At 42.9% G+C, this 13,433-nt stretch overlaps 1 protein-coding gene across 3 annotated transcripts in view; it reads right to left on the bottom strand.

Annotated features, from left to right (window-relative positions):
* PRKCH (protein kinase C eta) overlaps positions 1 to 13,433 on the bottom strand; it is a 223,182-nt gene that overhangs the window by 94,699 nt on the left and 115,050 nt on the right. For all 3 annotated transcript variants that reach the window (XM_019800114.2, XM_002913033.4, XM_019800118.2), the window contains 5 exons: positions 12,172 to 12,322; positions 9,658 to 9,692; positions 6,356 to 6,444; positions 4,802 to 4,931; positions 2,422 to 2,549 (listed from right to left, as the gene is read on the bottom strand). In XM_019800114.2, the coding sequence (XP_019655673.1) occupies positions 2,422 to 2,549; positions 4,802 to 4,931; positions 6,356 to 6,444; positions 9,658 to 9,692; positions 12,172 to 12,322 (533 nt within the window). The remainder of the gene's footprint in view (positions 1 to 2,421; positions 2,550 to 4,801; positions 4,932 to 6,355; positions 6,445 to 9,657; positions 9,693 to 12,171; positions 12,323 to 13,433) is intronic.

The raw sequence follows: 13,433 nt of genomic DNA, 5'->3' as shown, positions 1-13,433 counted from the left end.
TTTTTTTTTTTTTAAAGATTTATTTGACAGAGAGAGAGACAGCCAGTGAGAGAGGGAACACAAGCAGGGGGAGTGGGAGAGGGAGAAGCAGGCTTCCTGCTGAGCAGGGATCCCTATGTGGGGCTGGATTCCAGAACGCCGGAATCAAGCCCTGAGCCGAAGGCAGACACTTAATGACTGAGCCACCCAGGCACCCCTAAATCTTGAAGACTTTTGATACAGAGTCAATCGGCTCTCTAGAAAGATTGACCACCAGCACAATGAGGGCTCCAGTCTCTCCATATTGAACTGGAAGGAGGTGTGGCCTCCTCCATGGGTAACCCAGCCCCATCCCACTGGTCCAAGCCCTGCCACAGCAAGGGAGCTCCCTAACGGAGATGACTTGCAGATGTCCACCTTGGGACATTTATAAGACGAGCTACCGCTAGACTACAGGTCAAAAGTCTAACGTTCTGAAGCTCCTGACCTATTTAGCTGAAAAACCCCAGCTTATCTGGAACAACTTCTAAGTAATGTTTTTGATAAACAACCACTGTGCAATTGCTTGAAGCTACAAGGCTTTGACTTAACCCAATAAAACAGTGATTACAGATATAAAATGGATCATCTTTAAAAATCCAGTTGTTGGGCGCCTGGGTGGCTCAGTCGTTAAGCATCTGCCTTCGGCTCAGGGCGTGGTCCCGGCGTTATGGGATCGAGCCCCGCATCAGGCTCCTCTGCTGGGAGCCTGCTTCTTCCTCTCCCACTCCCCCTGCTTGTGTTCCCTCTCTCGCTGGCTGGCTCTCTCTCTCTCTCTCTGTCAAATAAAGAAATAAAATCTTTAAAAAAAAAAAGAAAGAAAGAAAGAAAAAAATCCTTGTTTTTAGTAGTTTCTCCCCCAGGATCTCTGATCACAAATATTTCAAAGATAGAAAAACTTTCATAGCTTGAATCTCACTTCCTCCACTTAAATACTTCCTCTGGTCGTGCTAGAAAACTCTAAGCCAGTATTTCTCAATCTTTTTTTTTTTAACCCATTCTTCTCTTTTGATAGACTTAAGATTCTTTTTCATGTTGTGCTGTCAAATGACAGGTAATTTTGGTTTTGCCACTTTTAAATATCATAACATTAAAGATCCTTGGTTCAAGTGACAAATGACAAGTGGCAATGTACATTCTAGAGCTTGTGCCACATGGTCTATCTTATTCCCATGACACTTTAGGAGCCCTGGTGCAGGCTGAAATCCTTAATCCATGCCGTTCGGAAACAGCTGTCACATGCATTAGAAATCCCCCTCCTGGAGCGCCTGGGTGGCTCAGTCTTTAAGCGTCTGCCTTCTGCTCAGGGCGTGATCCCGGTGTTATGGGATCGAGCCCCGCATCAGGCTCCTGCACTGGGAGCCTGCTTCTTCCTCTCCCACTCCCCCTGCTTGTGTTCCCTCTCTCTCTGGCTGTCTCTCTCTGTGTCAAATAAATAATAAATAAAACCTTTTAAAAAAAAAAAAAGAAAGAAAGAAATCCCCCTCCTGGTACTAGCATCCTGCTTGTCTGTCCACATTAGACTTTGCTGATGCTTCCCTTAAATAAAGGAATACAATTTCAGTCCAAGTCCCTAATCTACCAGTAATAAGAAAATGGGGTGGTAAGTATAGACATTTTCTGGATAACCAAGAACTTGACAGCGATTGCGCGTCCCTTCCTAAGTACCCAGAGATACTTAAGTGTAGAAGTTTCCTAAACCGGATATCAGGCTACACTTTTCACAAGCTACAACAGGAGCTGGGGCTCTTTCCCAGCTCTCTGCAGCCCCAGCCAGGAAGGCAGCCATAGGATGTGGGCCTGGGAAGTGGTTGAGCCTCTAATGGTAAGAGCGAGTGGAGGTCACTCGGGGAGGCCGAGAGACAAAACATGCCCAAATCAATGGACTACTCCACCCACTCCCAGGAGCTGAGAGGAAGGAACTCCTCTTTGTTGCTGAACTTGAGAGATAAATTCACAGCCCATAAACAAAAACCTTCGAACAGTGAGATTTCAGAGCTGGGGAGAATCTCAGACATCTTCAAGTTCAACCCCTTTAGAGAGGAGGAAGCTGAAGCCCGTAGCTGCTGGTCAACGCTACTGCTGGGGCCCCAGCAAAGAGGGTAACCCAGGGCCCTGGATTCCAGAGCTTCACCACACCACACTGACAGGAAGCTAATCAAAAAAAAAAAAAAAATCCTCCTTCTTCTTCCTGCTATATGTGCATGCAAGAAAAAATATTCTTGTCATATAATTGTAAAAAGAATCCTTTTTGTGGAACAAAACGCTCTTAAAAAATACAATAAATCCGTTTATTGTGTTTGCTGAGATTAGGAACTTTGATTATGCCTCATGCACTCATTCAGACTCACCACATCTGAACAACTTCTAAATTACGATACATCGAAGAAAGCCAAGTCTCACCGAGGTTGGAGAAATATTTCCAGGCTGGAGGCCCATCCCGGCCAGGGTCTTGGCGAGCTCCACCGCATTTACCCCACAGTTCGGGGCCACGTTCGCCTGACATCGGATGTGGACATTCATCTTACAGACTGGAGAGGGGAAGAGAAGGGAATCCATGTTCAGGAAGGAGTCAAGTCAACATATGCTGCAAAAAAGAACTTTAGTAACCTGAAAGATTATGACAGGGGAATGATCCAGGCTGAACAATGCCATCTTCTCATTAAACTGAACTTGCACTCAAAACAAACCCTGACATTTCTCCCATTGCTGCTTTATGCAGCAGCAGAAAGCCTGGCATACTGACAAATAATATATTTCAAATCCACTTTTTTCACTGTGACCTGATGAAAGACATTCACCTAAATCATGTGTAATAGTCATTGCCGATTTAACAGTGTGATTCAATATAGAAATCAAAACGTTCATCACAGTGACATTTCAGTCAATTAACTAACAAGGAATCATGCCCACTGACTTTATGCTTTTCCTTGTATCACTCAATAAAAGGTAGCAATCTAAATGCCACATAGAGATCGCTGTTCAAACAGGATGGAAATGGCGTTTCTGAGAGAAACACCTCTAAGTGAAGCTCTCTTTCTGAGTATTGTTGCGGTCGGGGAGCCCTCGCAGCCCAGGGCACAGCATCCTGTGGGGCTGTGGTTCTCAGGCCTTGCAACCTGTGGTTCTAACTACTTCATGGGGGAGAAGAGCAAGTTTTTTAAAGGTCAAAGTCAACGGCAGTTGGAAGAGGAGAGAGAAGCAAGCTACGTTCCCGGTACATAGGAAACGGACTTGGGATGCTGAAGGGACCCAAGTTCAATCAGCAGGAAGTTCTGACGCAGTTTCTTTGCATGGGCCCTGATGATGGGAGGCAAAACTAAGGATGGGAGGCAAAACTAAGGACAGCAGGCAACAAATTCCTGTATCTGGAGTGTCAACCCACCTCTGGAAGCATGCCCAGATCCAGGTTTGGGAGGCCTGAGTGTATGTAACTTAGGGTATCCTCTTTAAGAAAAAGAATATCCAGTTAAGTGGAGAGCTCTGGAAGGTACCCTGGCAAGGGAGGGACCCGGAGGCTGAAGCTTCATTAGCCCCTCTTGGGAAATCCCCCTCTCTCGGGAAGGCAGGCACAGAGACACACAGGACTGCAGTGCCCTTTCTAAGGTACCAGTGACAACACAAGCAAAAAGCACTGGAAATGGATCGCTGTCTCTGGGCTACCCCCAGGCCATGAGGTACAAGAACCATGTGGAGGAGACCCACGCACAGCTCTGCATATTGGCAATGACTGCAAAAGCAGAAAGTGCCCTTTGCGATGAAACCCACTCCCAGGGGAGACCATTCAGCTTAAGAGCAAGCCTAACCAAAGCTACGCATGAGCTGGGTGCTGTTTGGGTTGAAAAAGAATTACTTCATGAATCTAGGAAAAAAGAATTATGAAATGATGTCCTCGAGAGATGAAAGAGTTTGCCCTTGTTAAAGACGAGGACTAGTCCCTTTCTGTCGGCAGAAGTGGGCTTGGTAAGTGCAGGCAGTGAGGGACGCTGTCCAGCTGCTCTGACATCAACTCCGCCTCCCCCAGTGACTCAGGACTTAGCTAAAGCTTTGGGTGGACACTCGCCTGTATTTCTGCAGGGAACTGCACCCCGTGACAGCCGGATTGTTATAGCAACACCCAGTGGGAGATGACTCAACAACTCCCCAGCTCCTAACAGGACGGGAATCACCCCTTACTCTCAGACCCTTTGCTAAGACAACAGCTCCAAACTCAGGCTGCACTGGGCACAGTTAGTGACGTGTAAGTCCATGGCCAAAGCTGACACATCCCTCACCACGCCTACCTCTCCATCTCTATCGATCTCTTCGAGAAGACCCCGGGCAGCTCTCATTGGGCTTTGACTCAATTCCTGCTTATTTCTGGTGATGTCACTAGACCTACTCTCCTGCCAGTTCTTACTCATAACCGAAGCCTCTCTTTGGGCCACCTCACCTCCTACCAACTTCCGTTTCTGACCAAAATCCCATTTTTCTCTCTTTCAAATACCTATGAAAATCTACAGCAACTAGCAGGCCCTCAGCACTAAGCAGCTGACCGCCAGCTAGACAGAACACTGAATTTAACAACCGACTGGATCTACAGTCAGGAAATCTATGGACTATGGACCAGATGTGGCTCTCCTCACGTGCCTGACGAGGGACACATACACCTAGAACTACGAAGATCTAATTTACAAAGTGTCTAAAACCATCGGTCCTGGGTCAGAAACTGAGCCTACAGAACTCCAAAAGCTTGCAGCGCGGTGCTCCTAGGACGCGGGTACTCAGCACCCCAGCAGCTCACTTTTGCACTGAAGTCCTTGTCGCATGATGCCCCACAGCAGCGAGCCACAGTGATCGCAGAACGTTGGCACTTTGTAGTTGTGGGTGCTGAACTTGTGTGGGATGTTGATTCCGAACCTCTGTTCAGCGATCTACAAAAGAGCAGCAGGAGGACAAGGGCTGGGAAGCCGTGCCAACAGCTCTTGTAGAAACTGTAACAGGAGCCCCCCAAACGCAGCATGTTACCATGACACCTGAGCTGGGGAGATCATTTCACCGTACTCAGGCCTTCCTCACCAGGCTGAGCACATTTGTGAATCAACGAGACATTAGATCATTCACCATTTGGGGAGATAAAGAGGAATGAAAACCTCTTTTTTTTTTTTAATCATCTTTTATATTCAGGCTGTATTTCTCTCCCTGCCAACTCCCTCACACCCGTGTCTATTCCCTAGACCCCTGTAGCTTCAGGATTAAACAGGTCTCTTATAGACCATATGCACTTGCTGTTAGCGCAGGATTTTCCTGATACTGTGTTGGTCGGGGGGTCTGCAGGAGAAGGTGGCACCCAGCGAGCCTAGAGCCACAGAAGGAATTCACTGCAAAGTGACATCCTAGCAGCTTACTCAGCCCTTCTGGGCTGTGCCCACCATCTGCATATTACAATCTGAGTGCACAGGTCCTGCTTTCATCTCACAAAGTGTTTCCAGTAAATAATTAGACTAGGCATATGTGCTACAGTCTACGTCACCATTGGAATGACAACAGACCCACACGGGACAAGGAGTGGGGCAATTAGGACTCCTCTTGAAACTTTGCTGGTCTCTTTCTCATAAAAGCCGTGGCTCGAACCTCTGCAAGTGCTCTTGACCAACCCTGTGTGTGTACCATAAGTGACCACTGAGCTCCAAGTCAGACTCTCCAATGCACCTGTAAACACACTGCTCATTGTCAGCAATACTCCAGCCGCTTTCTAGCTGCACAGCTTAGGTGCTGACCCCCACTGAATGCAACGTGAGTGACGAGAATGACAGTCAAGCATTTATATACAGAAGTGCGTCCTCCCGGAAATTTTGGAAGACACCAGAGGAGGCTAATAGTCACCTTATTGAGGAAGCACAGTTTATAGTTAACAAATACTTGTCACATCAATGCTATCTCGTCAAAGCCTCACAAAAAGCACGTGAAGGAAATAGGGATCCCATTTTGAGACTGAGGCTGACAGAGAAGCTAGCTAGCGGAAGCTGGATTCCGCATTCAAATCCTGGTCATTTGATGCCAAACGCAGGGATCTTTTCAGCCCTCTAAAATGCTCTCCAAATTAGGAAAACTGATCCTGAGAGCCTGTAACCAGCTGATCACTAATGGGATCAACTCAAGGACAGGTCAGGCTATGCAAGTACAGAAATAAAAATAGCATAATATAAAAAGGAGAGAAAATTCAATTCTGATACCACCAATCACTTCAAGGAGTGCAGAAGGGAAGTGGAAAGGGGATGAAGCAAGAAAAGAGAGAGCGAGAAGTGCATACATGAGCTCCTGCAGGCACTTAATTAGCAAGCTTCCATCTTCTTACCTTTGAATCCATTTTGTTAATATTGTTCTGGCAAGTGCAGGCTGTAACAATCAGATGATGGCAGCGCTTATGGACGACACAGGTGCACACTAGGGGATTAAATGCAAGGTTATACATTCCTTGGAGGTTCACAGTCCGCCAGTTCTAGTAGAGTCAACAAGGGCTGTACCATGTCAAGGTGACTTGAGTGTCTGGCCCCCACGATGGAATCCAGTGCACCCATCCTTCCCACCATCATTATCATCACCCTGACTCACACCTTTGCTCACAGCCAAGCTATTCACACTCAAGTCTTGAGCCTACTTCACCCTTTCTGGATTTCCTCCTGCCTGCACCCCCCTCCATAGGAATCCTCTCACGGTAGAATTCTGGTCCCCTTGCCCCACGATCTAAACCTTCAATGGCATCTCACTGCCGATGAGTCAAGTTCAAATTTCCCAGCCAGGTTTCAGGCCCACCAGAAGCTACCCCAAGCTTCTCTGTTACCTTTCTTCTATGGGAGCTCTCTGTTCCAATAAAAATTAGATTGGTTGCTCTCCCTAGAGCAAGCCTTCACCCTCCCCTGCACACTGACCATGTCCTGCTCAATCCCTAGGATATCCTCTTTGCCTAACGCCTAACTACATCTTAAGTTTATAATAAGACACAACTTGAGAAATGTCTCTTCCATGAAAATATACTACCCCTAACTCCCCTTCTGGACTAAACCATCTCTCTCTCTCCTCGGATGTCTTACAGCCCTTAGCCTGCCCCTGCATTTCAAACCTTCCACATGTAGCCTCTAATGCCCTCAGAATTCCCAGGCAGCGCGATGCCTTGAACAAGACAGGCACCCATTAAATATTTGCAGAATGACTCAATCAATTGTTTGAAAACTTAGAACTTTGGAATACATTTTTTCCCATTTTCATCTGGATGACTGACATAATGCAGAGTCCAGTTTGCCATTAAAAGATGAGCAAGTGCAATGCGGCAGTATGAAAATATATGTTATTTTTAAGACCTTTCAAGACATGTGGAGGTTTTTAGGATTAAATACATAAACACTGATGACATGTCAGCAAATAAAACAAATCTAGCTTTCATCAGACTGAATTTGAAGGAGAACCAAATTGAAAGTTACCAGAAAATCAGTCTTTTTTTATGAGGGAATGTCAAAACTATCCCTCACATAGAAAAACCTAATATTCTGAAGCATCTAGGTTTGCTTTTTTCATTTGCTTGGCTAGAACTTTATCAATTTTATCGATCTTTTTAAAGAACAGCTTTTTATTTGGTCATTTTTCTCTACTGTTTTCCTAATTTCAATTTTACTGATTTATGCTTTAATCTTATTTCTTTTCTTCTTCTCACTTTAAGCTTCCCTCCTTTTTATAGTTTCCTTAAAGATGAAAACTTAGATTCCTGATTTTAGATCCTTCTTTTCTAATATATGCATTCAGTGCTATAAATTTTCCTCTGAGTACTGCCTTTGCTGAATCCCACAAATTTTGATAAAATGCATTTTCATTTTCATTTGGTCTGAAATATTTATCATTTTCTCTTTAGTCTTCTTTTACCCATGTGCTATTTCAAATGCGTTGTTTAATCTCTAAGTATTTGAGGGGCTTCCCACCTATCTTTCGTTATTCATGTGTAGTTTAACTCCACTGTGGTCTGAAAATATACTTTTTATGATTTCTATTCTTTTTTTTAATGACTTCTATTCTTTTAAATTTGTTAAGGCTTATTTCACGGGCTAGAATGTGGTCTATTTTGATAAATATTCCTTGTGAGCTTGAGAAGAATGCATATCCTTCTATTGTTATGTGGAGTAGTCTATAAATGTCAATTTGATCAAATTGTGATACTCTTGCAGATTTTCTGCCTGCTGGACCTATCAGTTACTGAGATATTGAAGTCTCCAACTAGTGGATTTGTCTATACATACTTGCAGTTCTATCAGTTTTTGTCTTATGTATTTTGATGCACTGTCATTAGGTGACTACATTTTAAGGATCATCAGGTCTTCTTGAAAAACTGACCCCTTTATCATTAAATAATGCCTCTCCTTATCCCTGATAATAATCTTTGTTCTGAAGTCTGCCTTGTCTATTTGCTTTTGATTAGTGTTAGCAAGGTATATACCCTTCTCAAACCAGGTATTGATTTTATGTCCCTTAACAAGGTGTGAGCATATTGGTGTCTTCATATCTCCTGACCAATGTTCTTTCTTGCTCTTTCAACAACAGGTGGCCCACTGAAAATCAGCCCATCAAATATACTGGCACTATGCGTAAGAGGGACCAGGGTTGACCACAGGGCACGTCCCTGTGCTGGACAGGTGCCAAAAAATGACATCAATTCTCACCTGTGAGCTATGTTCTCATTTGGGGCTGAGATTAATAGCATAAAGTCAATTATTGTCATATTGTTTATACATTCTGTGTTTTTCTAACTTTGAGAACTCAATAGAATTGTTCATACATGTTAAAATGAAAATTATATCCAAGAGTATGTCCTATTCTATTCTAAGGGAATAAATGTTCTACCTCACCTTCTCCAGAAGAGAAGGCAGGATTTCCTTCCTGGATGGAGGCTACCACTCCGGGATACGTAGTGCTATTATACCAATCACCTGTCGTGTGCACATCAAGAAGACAGGTACCCTGTGTATAAACTGTGTGATGATGCTCAAGCCAGCAACAAGGGTGGCCCAAATAAAAGACAAACAACCCCAGTCTGCCTAAATCTGAATGACAGCCTCCTTTCACTCCTCCCATTTGGAACACTAGTAAATTGGTTTTATCTTAGAATTGTGAAAATCAAAATAAATTTAATGCATAATAACTTACAAGATGATTAACAGATTAACTTTGAACATTTCTCACACTTTTTAAATTAAAAAATCAAAAAGCAACTGGGATCATAGCTTCTATTCCCTATCCAGGTTAAGAGACAACACCATGCCATTTCTCACCCCTATTAACAACAGGGTTGTAAAAGACAAAAATTTAGCTTCAAGATTTAATGCCCACCAAATGGCATCACCTTTCAGTATTTTCAAGTTATCGCAGAGACAAAACTTTAAACAAACTTTATTAGGTACCTTGGCTTTAGAAATAAAAATGTCCCCTCTGTGCTGGTTAAAATGTAGCCAAAATCTGAACCACAACTAAAAAGTTGTGATTTTACAGGGGTCTCATTTGACCTGCAGAGTTATCTATCACGATATTAATGAAATATATCCTGTTCTCCTCTTAGTCTAATCAGGTTTTAACATAGGAGCAATATTAAACACAGTTTTTAAAATGTTTTCTTACCTTGACACTGATAACCTTGTTTCCCAAATACTCCCCTGTTCAAGACAATAGAGAAAAAGGTTAGCATCGATCTATTTCAGCAACAATGCTGCTATAATCATTGTACTTCAGGAAAACAAATGCATGCCATCCTCTGCTCCTTTATGAGAAGCAATCTCAGAGAAGCAGAGAGGAGGTGATTTCTGAGCCTTTGTTGGTTCCCACAGGACATGGAGGAAGTCACCTGATGATCAGAATCCTCCAGCGATATACACAGGTGGGCACCAGTGATCCTCATTCTACCCCCTCCCTCTGTGGCAAACCCAGGTCCTCATCTGGTCCTGTGACTGAGCCCCAGCCTGAAGGGTCACTCCACCACCTTCTTGGGTGTTCTCACCCACATACACAGAAAGCTGCACAGGCGGTGAAGGAAGCAGATGTGTCCACCACAGCTGCCTGGCCTGAGACACCTTTCCTCTTCCCTGTGCCCCCATCACCCCTAGAGCCTGGACGGGGATGGGGCAGAAATGCTGCCACAAGAAGCCTGTCAGGCCCACAGTTATCATCTTGGTCTGTCCCTAGTACGTTCTCTGGGCGACGATGACACTATCCTCATTCTCGTTTAATGCAGACCACATTTTATTAAGCCCGGGGGATGTGCCAGACACCGAGCCAAGCTGCTGACGTACAGCATCTCATTTAATCCTCACAAAAGTCCTATGAGGCAGCCCACATAAGAGGGAGGCTCGGGGCACAGACTCTGAAACCAGATGGCCTAGGCGTGACCTGGGCACATCACTAACTCCTTTGAGCCACAGTTTCTTCATCTATAGAGGGCAATAATGACCACAGTACCTACTTCATAGGGTTGTCATGAAGAGAGAGGTGATAATGCAAAACGCTCAGAATAGTGCCTAGAACTTTAAGTTCTATATAAAAGTTTATGATATAAGCAAAATAAAATTAACTTTATCTTACAAATAAGGAGACACTGATGGACTATAATTTATCTAGGTTCAGTCATCTAGTCCATACTCTTAACCATATATATGTAACACATATATTAATACTGTGCGTGTGTGTGTGTGTGTGTGAGAGAGAGAGAGAGAGAGAGAAACAAAGAGAGAGAGGTGAGCAAGCAAAGGCTGGCTGAGTGGGAGTTAATGTTTGCTTGGTGGAAAAAATTTAGTGAAATTATCAAACAAGTTTCCATTGAGAATGTTAGTTGAGGTTACAGGTTGTCATCACAAATGCCCGCAGGGGCAGGCAGGCCACATAAAGGAGGGAAGCAGAATGGTGTGACATGAAATAAAGAGTAGCAGACCTTTCAGGTCAGGAAAATCACAAGGAGAGAGATGGACAGCAACTAACTTGACAGTACAGATGACCGAAAGGGCGGAAAATGGGCTCAAAGATGCCAGGGCTTTTCGTTTGTTCAATAGAAAATGCAGCAGGAACTTGTTTCTGAAGACTCAAGCTGTGATGGCACATTGTCTCTCAGCATCATGTCACCAGCCAGCTTAGGGTCTTTGTTTTAGACAAGACTATTCTTAATTTAAAATGCCAGAAACACAAACCCTGGATTCTGACTGCTAAAAGGTAGCAGGTACTTTTAAATCAAAGTAATCACACACACACACACACACACACACACACACACACACACACACACAAAACAAAATACAAACTCATTGATCAATACTCAAAAAAAATTACTCTGAACAAAGTGCTTTTGACTTACACGAAAGACTAAAGTTTGCAACAAAAACAACGATTTTCTTTTATGCTATAGATACTAAACTGTCTTTTCTCCTTCAGAGATGGGTATATTTGTGTACATGTTTGGGGTGTGTAAGGGGGCATTTCCTTCTTCTCTTTCCAAATAAATGTGTTTAATGCTGGCTCTAAATGAAGATAACTATTAACCTAAATTTATTTTACATTATGGATTTGCCACTGAGACTTAAGCTTCAGTCACGTGTATAGTAAGATATTGCCCCATTCATCTAGAATTTCTCGACCGTTAATTATCTCAATCCTAAATACCAAGGATTATAGTATGCCATCGCTGAAAGTTATTCCCTTTGGCCACATACCATAAGGCTGAAGATTACTGTGTGCTTACTTTACTTACAACTAATTTCTATTACTCAGCATGTGAGTCATACTTTTTTAAAGCAATACTATTGTTTTTTCTCTTTTACTCAGTGGCTGATTATCCAATTTACTGATTATCTATATATTGATTGGCTAGCCTCCGTAATTAGTGCTTTTTCGCCAGTTCATGATTCATTAGCACCTTTCTCCAAATGACTGGAAAAAGAAATAACATCTAAACCTTGGATCCGTAAATTGTTTAGATTTTTTTCATTGGGAATTCAAATTACTGGGTCAACATATTGGAATAAAAGGCAAAAATTAGATCCTAAAACAACTCTTCATAATTATGCTTCCTTCTGAAACCACACACAACCGGAGGAGGTCTTGATTATAGAAAGAAGCTTCTAGGAAATGAGAAGCCAGGGAACCTCTTACCAGATAAACTCCCTGCAGTGAGAGCAGTAGGTGGGCTGCCTCAGGTATGTGGCCATAAACTTGTGTCCATTGATCTGGTGGACTCGCCTTCGCATAGCCCTTTGGCGCTTCCTGGTAAAATGTTTGAAGATTCGGTCTCTCTGGAGAGTGGCTGTACAACAAAAGAAAGGAAAAAGAATAATATGAAATGAAGCTAGCTGTATCTAATGTACAAGAAAGTGTCAAAGTTCAAATATTCTCCAAATTGTTTCTTCTTTCTTCAAGATGCAAAACACCCCCAGAACATCATCCTGCTTCCTGGCGACCTTAGGACTCTTAGTTTGTAAGAGCTGGGCCTAAGTGAACTCTGAGATCCCCACGGCCTGATTACAGCTGGCTATCTTGGCCCAGTCTCCCCAGCACAGACCATGGGCCCCCAGGTTTCTAATGTTCCAGTATGGTACATCAGCCTGGCCTCCTAGCTCCTGTCCCGCTGTGTGGGACCTCAGGGCCATCGACTGGCTAGAACTATTAGCAGGTAAAACAGATTTCTCATTCACCTTTCGTTCTGGCATCCTCACAGACAGAAGGAGGGAATGGCCTTAGCATGGTGACAACACTGCCCAAAAGCATCAGTCCCAACACCGTCTCTGGAATGGGTAGAAATTAACCTGAACATAATGCAAGGTTCCTTTTCCAATTTCCACACTTTTAAAAATCGTGACTCCTGGCCTGAAGAATCAAAGCTGGGCACTATCTAAAGACAGTAAATTATGTCTTCCAGATAATTATAGAACTTTCCCAAGGTATACAGAAACTTATAATTAATAAAAAAAGATTACTTCTTCAATAATGCTATGCAATTAATCACTTCCATGCAAAGAAAATTTAAGAAATAATGCAAGAATAATCTGCTCATAAATTAAAAACCTGGAAGAAATTGAAGATTTCCATGAAAACACAAATGACCAAAATTAACTGAATAAGAGCTACATACACCAAATAGACAAATTTTTTAGAAAAAAAAAATTAGTAAGATTTTCTTAGGGCTGCCTCTCGAAAATCATCCAGGCCCAGATGGTTTCATGGGTGAATTATTTTTAGCCATGAAAAACAAGATGATATTAAGGTTCGAACCTGAAAAGAAAGTGCCCCATTTTTTTTTAAAGGGAACTATGTGATACAATCCTAGGACTAAAAGATATAACAGATATAGCCAAAGATATATATAAAAGAAATATATATATTTATATATAATATTATATATATTTATATATATAATA

Source organism: Ailuropoda melanoleuca, chromosome 14 (assembly GCF_002007445.2).
Source record: "Ailuropoda melanoleuca isolate Jingjing chromosome 14, ASM200744v2, whole genome shotgun sequence".
Lineage (NCBI taxonomy): Eukaryota > Metazoa > Chordata > Mammalia > Carnivora > Ursidae > Ailuropoda > Ailuropoda melanoleuca.
The sequence above is the reverse complement of the archived record's forward strand: the minus strand, read 5'-3'. Positions and strand labels throughout refer to the sequence as shown.